The sequence below is a fragment of the Oculina patagonica genome, chromosome 2 (assembly GCF_052425735.1).
Source record: "Oculina patagonica isolate OP01 chromosome 2, crgOcupat, whole genome shotgun sequence".
Taxonomy (NCBI): domain Eukaryota; kingdom Metazoa; phylum Cnidaria; class Anthozoa; order Scleractinia; family Oculinidae; genus Oculina; species Oculina patagonica.
Window position 1 is genome coordinate 42,247,662 of NC_135759.1, and position 14,952 is coordinate 42,262,613.

Genomic DNA, 14,952 nt, shown 5'->3' on the forward strand with positions numbered 1-14,952 from the left:
GAAGCAATTGATGCAAAAATAATTATTGCAGAAGACTTCTGAAATGTGTTTCGACAAATAGTATTCAACACACTGCAATTTTCCGTGATAACGTTATGTGAGAAGTTCATGGTGTCCGCTTTATCGAGAGTCAAAACAATAAAATTGTTCTTTTGGTACCACGAAAGTGTCCGTAATTCTGTAATAGCGAGAGTCCGTAATAGCGGGAGTCATTTCCAGTCAAACCTCTATAACTTTCGCCGGGGATCTGAATTTTGTCCGTAATATCGAGTGTCCGTAATAGCGGGGTGTCCGCAAGGCGAGAGTTGACTGTATTAATAATCTTGCGTGTTTTTTTTTTTTCTATACAGAGGACACAACCCCAGGAAAGCCAACATTTGTTTTGCTAAAGAAGTTCCCAAATGCCATTTTAGTAGGCTGGCAACCACCAGACAATGCTGGCCTGGTCTGTGTTACTGGCTACAGGATAAGCTGGGGAGAAAACAGTCCATATCAGTTTAGTATAGGTCCCTTGAGTAGTGACAAGACACAGTACCTCATAAAGGGACTTGGTAAGTATTTTGTTATTTTTACTTGATTTACTACACTTATCAACACTTCTTATTTTGCAATGCAAGACTGCAAGACTCTTTACATGTTATACAGTCAACTCTCTCTAAGATGGACACCGCCGGGACCGACCCCAACTGTCCGTCTTAAAGAGGTGTCCGCCTTATAGAGAGTCAAGGTAATGTGACACCAGAAATTTTGAGATAATAAAGCTCAACGGCTATGCACAATGAATACACGTCTGTTTTAAGTCGCTTATTTTAGCAAAACCTATAAAGTGGAACAAAAATAATATCAGAAATTCGACTCGTTTGCTAATTACTAACGGTAATACTGTAAGTAGAAAACTACCTCTTTGGTGCCCATACACTTGCGCAGAGAAGTAATACGTTAAAGCAGATTGTTTTTGGTAAGTTTGGTATTCTAAAGGCGCTGACTTACTTTACTATTACCGTATGTGGATACCAAGTTTTGAAGTATTATTCACTAAAAAAAAAACATTTTATGTGCGTGTCCGTTGTCCGTCTTACAGAGAGTTTTGTTACAGTAAAATGACTGAAAAACGGCAGGGACCATCACCAGGTGTCCGTCTTATGGAGGTTTCGTCTTATAGAGGTGTCCATTAAGAGAGAGTTGACTGTACTACACAAATCACCAAACAGTGGAATAGACCAGAATTTTATGTTGCTGCTCCGCCCACTTTCTTCTACTGCCCCGCCTACTCTGGTCTGTAAATTCCAACTGTCACATTGTTGGGTACAATTCAAAGCTCGCTGATTAAATCATGATCATCGTTAAATAAAGCGTTGAATAAAGTAGTCGTGTCGAAATTTGGCACTAATTTTATGTTTTGATGCGAAAAATAATACACTTAACCAGCCCGCTCTTTACATACAAATTATAATAATCACGCATTACTTATTATCATGTGTTTTTTTGTGTTTACAGGACCAAACAAGACGTATGTGATATTACTTAGAGCCATCAACAGCAAAGGAAATGGCCTCGACATCCAAGCACAAGTGCAAACCTCAGTTAGAATAGGTATTATTCACATCACATCAACATACAAATCAAATTGTTACTTTCAATTGTAACAGCACTTTTACACTTTAAGAACTCAACGCAATACACTTAAATTCTGTTTTTGTTGTAAACTCGCTCTTTAATGAACTTCAGTAACCCATGGATTCTTATCAGTAATGGTTTTGTTATATACATACATATAAACATGAAAAAATAAGTGATATAAACCAATGTTTTGGTGTCTTCATGACACCATTGTCAAGGTAAGTGTATAAAGATTACAAATTCTGTAAGTTCAAATGAACATCATTTTATATTGCTTATTTTTGCATGTTTATGTATAACTCATGGATTATGCAATAAAATGGTTTGATCCTAGGCGATTGTTGGGAAAATAGCACACTTATCCACAGAGCTCTAACTTTGTACTGCTGTAATCTCCACTAAATATTCCCCTTAACTTTGTGGTGTTTATATACTACTTATTAACCGAGAGTGAGGTCATTACAGGGGAATCTCAGACCGAGGTGATGTATTGACCGAGCGACAGCGAGGTCAATACATCAAGGTCGAGGTCTGAGATTCTCCTGTAATGACCGAACGGACGAGGTTAATAAGTTATTTATTATATGGCCTTTAAGCACTATTCAAAAGAAGAGTATAATCAAAGGAAAAACACTGGAGGTAAAACTCGCTCTTGCTCTCTGTGACTCTCTTCGTCGCTAATACTAAAGAAGTATCGGTATGCTTATATTTTTCTTTCAGTTATTGAAAAGATAGTTATATTTTGTCGGCATTTTTTGTTGTTTTTGCCCCCTCCCTAGTAGCTTTTACTCACAACTCAAAAAACCGTTGAGCCGAGAAAAATTTTCATAATGCCCGGTCATTACAAGAAAATAATGTCCGCTCAGCAGCCAATCAGAGTGCGCGTACTATTGTAGCCATATAATAAAGACAAATATTGCAAATTTACTTATTACTGTTTATGTTGGGTTTAGATCCCGTGCCTGTTAAAGATGTGCAAGCAATCCCTACATCTCCTAAAGTTATGCGTTTGTCATGGCGGGACACACAGGTTCCTAATACACCAGTGATTTATCACGTGTACCATTCTCTACGCAAAAAACTCAGTTATTGCGGAAATACCACAGAGAAGACCATCAGGTGTTTTCATTTAAAGCCTTACACTAAATACACATTTTATGTGAGACGAAATGATGAGGGAATAAATGCGACTGTCAGCAATTTCACAGAAGAAGACAGTAAGTGAATTGAAAATTGTTTTCCCTGTTAATTTTTCTTTCATGTACAATCAACTCTTGCCTTTGGGTTACCTCACTATTGTGGACACTCACCATTACGGACAAAATCCAGATCCTCTGTGAAAGAGGTTTGACTGGAAATGACTCCCACTATATTGGACACTAAAGGATGCCCGAGCGTCCGTCCCGGGGGGGGGCCCCCCCCGTCTGCTATAACGAGAATTGACTGTAGTCAAAAGGTTGATAATAGCTTTACAGCTGCTTTTGAGATGATTATTCTGCAAACCCTTAATTTTTAATTTGATTAACCATTCACCACCCCTTCTATGAATGTTCAACTGCAGGTTTATTAGCAGATTGTAATCACACTTTATATCTTAAAGAACCAGGCCCTCCCATGGATCTGACTGGCAACCCAGATGAAGTGGACTTTACTCGTCTGTCCTTACACTGGCAGCCTCCACTGGAACTTAATGGTCACATTCTTAAATATCGCATCTATTACTCCACGAATGTCAATGCTTCTCTCAAAACCTGGAAGGTTGTAGAGGCTGAAGGATCCAAATTGACAAAGCAAATCTCCAGTCTGACACCAGGAACAATTTACTACTTTCAAATGCAAGCAAAAACCAAGAAAGGCTGGGGACCTCTGGCAATTATAAAAAAACCTGTCGCCACTCTCACAGGTTATTATATATTGTAACTTTTTAATATCCATTTAATGTAAAAGTTTACCTTCATCCAACCGTAATTTAAGTGGTGGATACCCATGGTCTCATATTCAGGTGTCTGCATATAGGAGCTTTCCACTTATTTGGACAAATATATTTGTTTATGCATGCCTGTGCACAGGGAAGGTATCCATTCACATAATGTGTTCCAAGCAGAAGCTCCCTCCCCCCCCCCCACGCACACACACACACCTGGAATGCCAGGCAGCTGTAATGATCACAGAAAAATAAATAAACACAGACACAGTGTAAGGTCATAGTGCTGTTGGTTGAAACATGATTTGACAAAGTTTTGAGCTTCTTTGAAGTGTCCAAATCCAGCAGTCTACCTTGAAATACTGTCTGCCCATAGTAAATTTGTTAAAAAAAATGTTGGCAACTGGAAACATTCACCCTCCCTCCACCTGCCCATCCACACCTCCCAGTGTGTTAATTTGAATTTACAATAAAGGGAAATCAAACAACAGATAAAGTCCTTGTGGCTTATACTCCCTCTGATTATGTGTTTTTTTCTTTTGTTATTGTTTGCAGATGTTCCCATGACAACAGATGCTGCAGCAGCCACAGGTTGGTTAACCTTGTGATGTGTACAGCTGGTGCAAACAACTCTTTAAAAGGACTATGTCAGGGATTTAACAGGATGATTTTTGACCAGGCCAAATTTATATTGTGTTGTAAGAAACCTTAAGGTTATATCTTCTATTAAATGTACAGTTTTGTGACTTCTGTGGAAGGTGTGGTGACCTAACGGCAAGTGCACAGGACTCCAAATTTAACGGTTCAGGTTGGACGTGGCATCACTGTGTTGTGTTCTTCAGCAAGGCACTTTCCTCACAGTGCTTTCCTCCATTAAGCATGGCCAGGAGTGCCGGGGCTACCTGACAGAATGCTGGGGAGTAACCTGCAATGACAAGCATCTCATCCAGGGATATTCTCCCATGCAGTCGTTTTTAGGGGCAATCATGTTTCACTCCACCTATGACTGCGTGGGAGGCTAATCCAGGAGGAAAAAGCAATATTGCTAGCCACTTCATACAACATAATTCAGAGTTGAGCACCAAGAGCTGTGAGTCACTTGAGCTAAAAGGTTTTTCTTTTTGTGATTTGACAGCCCTGACCTTGACACCTGTACCCAGTGATCCTGATCCTGCCGCTGCGCAGGGGGGAGCTGGAGGATTGAAGAACAAGACGCTGTGGATTGTTATAGCTGCTGTGGCTGGCATCACACTCATCGCCATCATCATTATAAGTGTTATACTATGTAAGAAGAGATCAGGAGATGACATTCAGAGGTAAACTTGCCTATATTAGTATTTATTTTTTTCAGATTACATTTACAACACTAACATGAAACTGTACAAACACTACACTTTTTGTCTTTCAAGAACATGAAAATTTTATACTTCATTACCCTAAAAGTGTGAGTTAGTAAGAAAAAAATTTGGTGAATGTTAGTCTTTGTGCAAAAATCATAAAGTTTCAAGAAAATTAGCTTTCTAAAGGTTCCCTTTTCCTCTTTCAGCAAGTTAATTTCATCAATAAGGAATACTATAGTCTGCATTGTTGTTGTTTTTTTCAGTCTGTCTGTGTTGTAGTTTAAAAGAATTTCAATTCAAAATGATGACAAAGAAGAATATAAGTCAATCATTTTGACGGAAATACATTTCATTCATACAACATTAGCATTGCTACTATGCAGACGGCTGTTTGAGTTTGATTCAAGATCCGTTTGACACGATTTTTAGTGGGAACCGTGTCTCTTACGATGCACGTGCTTTATCTTAGCGAGATACTTGACTCTCACTATACTTGTCAGTTCTACTTTATTCGTTTATAGTTTGGGAATTGATCAACTTTTTGGGCACCCACATTATCCCTCCCCCCTCCCCCATCCATAAAAAATAAATAAAGGGGTTTATATGCTACAAAGTGAGCTTCTCAACTTGGGGTTGTAGCTTCTCCTAATCACTTCATTCTATGCAACCTACATTTGAGCAGGGATTTTAGTTAATCATCCTAATATTTTTTGTTGTTGTTGCATATTGTAGAAAACCACCAACATATAAGTCAGTTATTCATGCCAATGGCTCAGCGAAGAAGAAGAATAAAGAGGAAAAGCCACCAGATCTGTGGATTAACCACACAGAAAACCTTGAAATGAAACCAATCGAGGCTGTTAACCCTGCTCCTGATGTCACCAACACATCAACAATACCAAGGTAGGATATTGGCAGAGTGGAATGAGTGATCCCTTTCTCTCTCTTCTGCAAAGAGGAGATTAGTAAGGGCGATAGTACCTCAGCAGGACTTGTGCCCAGTTCCACTGCTTCTTTTCGAGCCTTTGCAGAGTTTAAATGACAATAATTAATTGTTTACTTCGTGTGTTTTGGAACCACACTTTTCATTGCAACATCCCAATGTGGAACAATAAGGATAATAATAAATAATAATAATAAATGATAATAATAATAATAATAATAATGATGATGATGATAATAATAATAATAATAATAATAATAATAATAATAATAATATAATAATAATTAATGGGAATTTTCTCTGGCACTTCCACAGGGTGGCTGTTCATCCACTGTTCCCAATCGAATTGGAATTTAGCAGTGTTGATTTTTGTGGAGGGAGGAAAACCGGAGAACCCGGAAAAAAAGCCTCGGAGCGAGGACGAAAACCAACAACAAACTCAACCCACATATAACGCCAAGTCCGGGAATCAAACCCAGGCCAAATTGGTGGGAGGCGAGCGCTCTCACCACTGTGCCATTCCCGCTCCCCAATTATCTACTACACTCAATCCTATTATGAGATCCCCACCTCCTCTTCCATTTCCAGCAAAACAATAACAACAAAATAAAACAAGCCCCCATATTTCAAACACAGAAGGCCCTTCCATCCAAAAATAGGCACAACGCCTTTTGAATAAAATAAGATTCTGAATATCGAGGCTGACTGACAATTATGACGCGCGTGATTGTGTGACACAATTTTGTGATGGCTGTGATTGTACAATCTATACTTACCGACGTCACTCTAACAGGAGCACGGTAGATATGAAGCCTTTGGAAGATTCTCCCTTGGATCACATCAAGGTTGACAACGAGAGGAGCTCGTTTTTGAATGGCAGTGAGGCGGATCCTGAAGATTTTGCAGACCTTCCTCCTCCTCCAATGATTGACAGCAAAGGAGATCCCTACCCCGAGTATGCTGACGAAGACCCAACGCCTCCTCCCTCCCCAGGAGTGTCACCCTTCCTACCCCCGAGAGTGGTCACGCCTGAAGATGGTAATGTTACACTAACTTGGCTGTGACGTTGTTGGGGGCTCTGAGCCGAACAATTATGTATACTTAGACTATGAGCCCGGGTGAACCAATCAGATTAGCGGATTTCCAATAGAACACGACTGAGTTTCTAATTAACAATTAGACTACGAGCCCGAGTTTTCTATGAGCAAATAGTCAACGAGGCGCAGCCGAGTTGACATCGCTATAGGAAACGAGAGCGAGTAGTCTAATTGTTTTAGTAGAAACTATAAAGGATTGCAGTCCAAAACCTACAATATATGCACTTTGAAGACAAAAATAAAGAAAATCTACCGCTTAAAGAGCTACTCGCGCGCGCGACTGTTTTCTATCGGCGAATAGAAATCAGTGGGAGAACCAATCAGATTCGCGGATTTCCAATAGAACACAGCTGAGTTTCTACTAATAAAAATTAGTAAATAGGCAATGCCATTGAAAGCGAAGCAACTGTCTTGAAAAACACAAAGCAGAGTAGATCAAGTTACCCAGTTTCAGGGGCGTTTTAACTTAGAAGTATGCACAGAAATAAAAAAGTAGCTAGGAATAGATTATTTTTCCTGTTTGGCCGCATTGACAGGATCAAGCAAAGTACTAGCTGTAAAAATGTCTGCCCCTGAACATAACACGTGAAAAACACTGCAAACACATTCGGCCTCAATTCTAAGAAAAGACGAAAAAGACGAAGAAAGTTAGCGGTTCATCACAGATCTGCTCGTGTATATAATATAACTGATGTAGAGTTCTAATGTGCCGAGGAAGAAAACTGTTTCTCTTCCCTGCAGTTGTGTCATTTTAAGGTCTGTTAATCAGTTTGTCTTTGTAATTTTCAGTTAAACCGCCGATGTATCCTAAAACAAGTACACCAAGATATCAAATGCATCTGCCGCGGACTGGCTCGTGTGAGAACACTCTGGATGTAGCGGATCCACGCCCACCACAGAGGTCCAGATCTTACGACCCAGACTTCAGGGCGCCCAGCTCTAAGGTGTGCAACTGAGTCACAAGAAACTTTTTTCTCATTATGTCGCTTTTACTACAAGTTTTGTATATGCCCGTAGGTAAAGGTCTCCTTAACGATTTGTCTACCATGAACTCCTGGCATTAAAGTCCATTCATACAGAACATTTTAAAATCAGCAACATTTTTTAACATTTTTTAGTTCTCATTGTATTGAATTAAGTTTAAATTTTTATCACTATCTTAAGTATATAACATGTAGTTAGGTTTATATTATGTAATTAATTAGGGAGGGCCATATTGCAAACTACTGGGCCACCAGTAAATTATGTTACCCTCGTTAAATAAAGTCTTTATTATTATTATTATTATTATTATTATTATTATTATTATTATTATTATTATTATTATTATTATTATTAAGTCCCACATCATAGACGCCGAAAGCCATTCGCGGAAATTAGCCGCTCGCTATAATAGACCATTTTCGTATTCTCGGTATTGAACTGGAACTAGCTTGCAATTGAGGCTAATGCGGGGGAATATCATTAAAAAGAGCGTCATGTCATTTGCATTTGAAAAGATTGCCCGCATTAGCCTCCATTGCAGGCTAGTTCCAATCCATAACCGAGAATACGAAAATGGCCTATTCACCCGCCATCTGATTGCTTCTTCCCCCCCCACACGATGCCCATATATGGCAGAGAGTCATTGTTATCTGTCATCCAAGCATAACAATTATCCTGCGAAACACGTAGGTTGCAAAGATTTGCCCGAAGTCTTGCAAAGCGCTTACTTACCACAGTTTTTCTAACTCTAAAATGCATTTCGTTGGCAATTTGTTAAAAAATAAAACAATGGTTCTGCTCAATCTTGCGGTTTGATTTTAGACGACTTGGCCTACAGCCTCGTCGGCTAGGCGATATTCGGGGAGGGGGGGGGGGCACTCCTATATATGAGCTTTATAGGTATGTGCCGCTGTGAAGGGTATGGTTTTCAAGCAGTTAAGTCTAGGATAGGGTATAGAAATCAGCGAGTTTTGGTCTAGAATAGGGTATCATTTGCCGAGAAAGTAATCAGTGGTATGAAGAATTAAGTCCAGAATAGGAATAGAAACTCGAAAGTGAAAGAAGCTTCCCTAGACGTAAATAAAATCATTGTGACAACATTGTTGACAGATGGTTTTCCATTAAAAAGTGTGAGTGATGCAGTTCTAAAAAGAAGCAAGTCTGGGATAGGGTAGGGATTTTTTTCTAGTCTAGTATAGGGTTGCAAAACCAGCTGAAGATGGTCTGGTATTGGGTAAGGGTTGCAAAGTCCCAGCGGCACATCCCCACCCAAAAATATACAGGGTGCCCCTCAAGTGGCGATATTCCGCGCGATATTTAGTAAATAAACCCCTTCAGGCGGCTGGTATGTTGGAGGATAATGCCCGAGGCTGAAAGATTGTCGAAAAATGAACAGTTGGCCGAGAAGCGTAGCTTCGAGGGCAACTGTGAAATTTAGAGGACAATCTTTCAGCCAAGGGCATTATCCTCCAATATACCAGCAAGCCAGAAAGGGGTTTATTTATTTTATAACCCTCCGATTAATTTCTTCATCGCGCTTTATCTCCAGTAAATTTAAAGGAAAAAACCTACGTAATAAACCCGGCGTAAGTGTGGTTGAAACAAATGTAAGTTGATTGGTTTACGTAGTTTTATAACTGTGAATTCATTTAAAGTTAGAATTGAATAAGGTGACTTCATTCGTTTGTTTTGTGCTTGCCTACAAAATCGGGCAACGGATATCAAATCGGACGGGGTATATTCGCTGATACCCGTCGTCCGATTTTGTACCACGTGATGCGTTTTGTCCAATGAGCACGCACGAAAATTAATGGGTGGGTTATAACTCAGGATACCCGCTTTGGTTATATCATGTTGTTGTAATTGACAGGTGCCAGTCTATCCCATGCTTCACACCTCCCCTCCTGCAACGTTACCAAAGCCTAGACCCAAGCCTCCTGTAGCGCCAGCAGATGATATCCAGTTACCACCAGTTGGTTACAACAGAAAGACGCCGCCAAATGGCTACTGGACCCCGCCGCCAAAATATGAAGACATCTTCGCTCGCAGGTCAAACCCTCCTTCATCACCGCCAAGAGAACAGGTAAACAAGCTAGGCATGTTTACATCACTTGATTTCATTTTCTTGCGCTAACCATTTTCCTCTGGGTTATGTATTTATACAATGCAGTTTTTTAAAATTGCATTATTAACTGCCTGCTCTTCTTGTTTGTGGGAGGCGCGGTGGCCTCTTGGTTAGGCGCTTGCTTTAGAAGTGAAGACTCGGATTCAGAGGCTGACTGGGGCGCTGCGTTGTACTCATTGGATTAGAATTCATTCTCACAGTGCCTCATCTCCTCCCATGGTGTAAAACGTACCGGCAGCTTAGCCTGAAGAGTACCCCCGCGCTGAAGTTAGCATCCCGTTTAGGGGGGATAGTGCTCCTAGTGGCTTAATATTACGGAAACGGGATTAGCTCGGGCTGTATGAGCCTCATAGGCTCGGACAGGACTTTACCGTTTTATGTTACATCTTGCGTCGTTAATTTAGATAGTGAGACTCTGATACATAGATGATTAGCCGTTTACCATTGATTGGTATTCTGCCTATTTCCTATGGTTATAATCCAGAGCCTGAAAGACCCCGCCCCCAAGTAAAAATCAGTTTGATTTAGTGTTAGAGGTTAGATCTAAGGTATAGCAGGGTGGTTCTCATAGGGGACAGGGTGTACCGGTTTCAGTACGCTTCTGTCGTAATATGTATATAGTCTGTCTTGATTGGTTAGCATATGGAACTGGATTTTTGAAGCGACAGAAGCGACAGACGCACGTTCGGGACGATTTATGAGACCAGCCTGTATTAGGCTCCCAAATTGGAAAGAAACGTGTTATACTGAATAGGAGAGTTTTTTGCCCTTAATTTTGAAGCAGAATCAGCTTTCGAATGAACAAGGCGAGAAATTCTAGTCTGTTAAAATTTTAGTTGAAGATCAGTTTTTATTGACTGTTTATTTATTTATTCTGGCTGATTTTAGGATGCAGTAGTAGCAGATCTTGACAAAGAAATAGCAGGACTAGAAGGGCTTATGAGAGACCTTAATGAAATCACTGCTGGAGACTATCAAGTCTAACATGGTACGAACAAACTGTCACAATCCCGCTAAACACTAACTTTTACTGCTTATATACTACTTAGTCGACTACCTTTCCTTTTTTTCAATCACTTCCTCTCCCCTTGCGACGCTGCCAAGCAGGCTAACCCTGCTAATACTATTTTCGTGTCGTGTGGAGAGGCCATTAGTATAGAGATAAAATAATTGAAACTTGTTTTTTCCCGTGTGGCTGTTTCTCTCTTTGGCTGTTTGTTTTTCTGATTTTTTCTTTCTGTATATTACGAGTAGCTTCGTTTCTGTCAGGTCAGTCGACTGGGCGAGCATGCGAACGAGCGAGAAAATGAGGAACCGCTCGTAGTCTGCTCTTTCAGTGAAAGGCTCATAGCGGCATCAGTTGTTAAACTTTGACTCAGCAAAGAGCAGTTGTCCAGTGACTGGGGCTGCATCAACCGAAACGCGCGGGAAAAACATGCAAACTGCGTGCACGTGGACGGAAAGCACGGGAAACGTTTTGTACCCCTTCTGTACTTGATTGGCTGAAAAGAAATTCTCTGGCTTCTGATTGGTTGGAATACGTTCGCAAGCTTTACTAACAAAAACCTACGTCACGGATGGAGCATCTTGAACATTTTAAATCTGTAATTTTTCAAGTTTATTGTTCAGAATCCGTCTCAATCTTCCACAGTCTAAACCATCCTTGTTCCTTTTTGGTTTACTAATACATCTTTGGTGTTTTTCTATCTTTATAAACTGATATTTTCATATTTTCTTCTATTTGAAGGTGACAATGTTAATCACTAAAGCTGACTTTATATTTTTTCCCAACAGAGCGACAAGAAAGCGAAGAACAAAGAATGTAGCAGGATGACTGTTGGGTAACTCCCGACCAGTTCATCACATCAGTGTCAGTTTATTTGGTTTACAAGCAAACATCAACATAAGCTTGTGAAGGTGGTCAACACAGTCCACCACCAAAATAATCCGGACACATAAAAAGACAGTGAATTCTATAAACGCCAGAGATTTATAAGTATTTTACATTTATTAACGACAAAAAGTAATTTTATGTATGTATGTAACATGTTGTACAAGTATATCTTATGCATTACTTCCTACTCTTCTGTTTTGGCGATTGTGGCTGAGTGAAGGACTGTGTTAACACAGAGCCTTTGCTCGGCGAACTTTCGTAAATTACGACTTTTAGGGCAAATATGGACTACCCTCTCAGACAACACAAAGCTCACAGAATATTATTAACTATTTTATTTTTGTGTTAGGTATAGAGATGTGATTCATTTAACGTCAAAAAATGGAGAACTATATATAAAAATTATTTTTGTGTATGTAATAGTAACTCACTGGGGAGGAATATATATATATTTTTAAACGGTTAATTTCCTCTTTGGTCGCAAGAACCTTCTGTCATCACGTTATCTAAAGATAATTTCTAATAGACGCTAAGCTTGTCCTCTGTTATCGTTTTGGACTGGCACTAATCACCAACCTCGTTTCCAGGCTCTCTCCCCCCGTCCCCCAGAAACGAGGTTGACGAATCACGTGGGTAGCCTATGAATACAGACCTACGCTTGTGACAAGGCAGGTCTGAAAAAGGAACTATGCACAAAAATTTGTTCGCCTGTGATGGCTAACTATTTACGAGGTTGCCTAGTACCGTAACGTCACTAACTATATTTTCCAATCATATGATGCATACAAATCAAAAAATTGGGCAAGTTTTTGCCAACTGAAAAAATGTTCTTGTATGCGGTCAAACGAAAGCTGCAACATCTCTGTAAATATTAACATAAGAACTTTGGAAGAGAGCATAACTTTCTTCTAGTCATATAATGTGAGTATTTTAAGCAATACTTAGCTTATCGTTTCCGCCGTCCCCAAATAATAGTTCCAAGGTCCAAAGAGCGATTTGATCGGCGAAATTTAAAGACGAGAGCATGTTAAAGATAACTTATAGCTTATAATCTTATGTGGGGTGTGTTCCCACGATTGTATACTTATCCATCTTTGATCAACAATTTCGGAGTTATTTCGTATCGTAGGGTAGCTAGTGAAAGCTTTTTGTATTTTTTCAGGAAAAAATATTTTTGGTAGACTTGCCACGGCTAGACGCCAGTTTACAGACATAATAAAGCGTATTGAAGTTTGCTTGCAGTATTCGCTGCAAACTTGTACACAAAAAGAAGTATTGTATGTAATAAAATTTAGTCAAACTTTTACAATTCATGTTGTTGGTTTTTGTCTCTATTAGTTAATTGTCATTTGATGGGTGCTTTAGTTACCATTTAATCACAAATCTTGGAAATTTCGGCTAGAAAGCAAACGAAACAGGTTATTTTTTCGGAAAATCCGTTCGGAAATTGTGTACTACGTTTTGAGGTAGTCTTCATTCTGGTTGGTACGAACCGCCGGATAATTGGCTCGAAACAGACTTACGATTGCTGAGACAGGGGAGGGGGGACGCAACATTCAGCCGAACCCCTCCTTAACAACGGGCACCTCTGTAACCGACACGAAAACCTCCCTATCACGGACAGCTCACTTCATAGTCCATCCGATCAATAAACCAAAATTCTGTAGTACGGACACCTCCATAATAAGGACACTTTCCCCTGTCCCTTTGGTGTCCTTATTTGAGAGGTTCCCTGTACCAACCTAATGATTATCTGCGAAATAATTTCTCCTTGCTAACATCCCTGCAATTGATGGACTGATGGGTATTGGAGCCCGCATAGACCGTGTTCAAAGGAATAGGACCATTGACCACTAATAATCGTAAGTGTTTTCCAAGAAACAGCAAACCGACTGAAAGAGTTCTAATCTTGTTTCTAGTTATTGTTTTCCCTTAGTGGGAGACTGGAAACGAGAGAAGTGACGAAATGGGGAAAAATTTAACGTGTTACAGAAACCATTAGGCCTTCGCACCTCCCATCCTAGCTTTGGTATCAACCATTACATTCCGCACACAGGCTAAAAAAAAAGTCGTGTTCACCTAGACTTACGAGCAACTCCTGTTTTTTTGTGTGCAAATTATCGGCGGCAAGTGGAACACTTGTTTATTGTCAACTTGAAATTGATATCAAAAGGTGAATTACTCGCTGTAGCGAATTTGGAATAGCTGACGTTTCTAAGGTAGCTTAAGGTTAATAGCCCTTCGATGTCAGCCCTTTTAAGTTTGCGAAGGAAGCGAGGAGAGAAAAGAATGGCCGCGGAAAATAGGGTACGCTTGTTGTTTGCACAGCCAGTCCAGTTTATCCTCGCTTCTTTTGCTTTTCTTGCTTGACGATCTTTATTAAAAGGGGGAAAAGGACTGCTTGTAAGGTTGGGACACGCCCTTCTGGCAGTATCCACAGCAACACATTTGATTGACATGAAGTTACAATATAACCACTATAACCATAAATGTATATTTGTTACCTTTTCACGCAAAACATCAACGTGTAGTTCAGGGGCGCGTTATTCTCGTGCTGACCGTGTTGATGAGGGTGTGCGTGACCGTGTCATGATCAGTGGTAAGACCAGTCAAATGAAACAGCAATTAACATGTCAAACAGATTGACATCATGTCAAAACGGTTTCGAGAACCTTTTCTTTCTTCCATTTGCTTTTGGATAGTGTTACTGGCTTTCCCAGTGTATTTGCGAAAGGAAGTCTCTGCATATGAAAAGAAAAGCGAAGCGAAAGTTAAAGTGGCAGCTCTCGGTAAAATGTTAGTCCCTACAACTAAAGCAGTATCCAGAGAATCGGGTATCGGCTATAAACCATTCGTGCCTACCATAGTATAAAAGTGGCTCATTTCCTCTCGAGAAAAATATCGAATGTGATTTGCCAGGAGAAAACAATTGTACAAAACAATAGATACTTCCTTAAAATAGCCTGGCCCCTAGTGTCTGTGATATCGGAATTGGCCTGGTTTGGTCGAAGAGGACAGTTGTATT

General features: G+C 40.0%; 1 protein-coding gene across 1 annotated transcript in view; it reads left to right on the plus strand.

Moving 5' to 3' along the window:
• The window catches only part of LOC144644728 (neogenin-like), a 29,232-nt gene extending 15,996 nt beyond the window's left edge, over window positions 1-13,236 (plus strand). Inside the window, exons 11-22 of the mRNA XM_078504247.1 lie at window positions 351-551; window positions 1,498-1,593; window positions 2,574-2,837; window positions 3,221-3,523; window positions 4,100-4,135; window positions 4,680-4,860; window positions 5,617-5,787; window positions 6,621-6,865; window positions 7,714-7,868; window positions 9,779-9,991; window positions 10,922-11,021; window positions 11,828-13,236. Of these exons, the coding sequence (XP_078360373.1) occupies window positions 351-551; window positions 1,498-1,593; window positions 2,574-2,837; window positions 3,221-3,523; window positions 4,100-4,135; window positions 4,680-4,860; window positions 5,617-5,787; window positions 6,621-6,865; window positions 7,714-7,868; window positions 9,779-9,991; window positions 10,922-11,017 (1,961 nt within the window). The 3' untranslated portion in view covers window positions 11,018-11,021; window positions 11,828-13,236. The remainder of the gene's footprint in view (window positions 1-350; window positions 552-1,497; window positions 1,594-2,573; window positions 2,838-3,220; window positions 3,524-4,099; window positions 4,136-4,679; window positions 4,861-5,616; window positions 5,788-6,620; window positions 6,866-7,713; window positions 7,869-9,778; window positions 9,992-10,921; window positions 11,022-11,827) is intronic.
• Window positions 13,237-14,952: the final 1,716 nt, after the last annotated feature.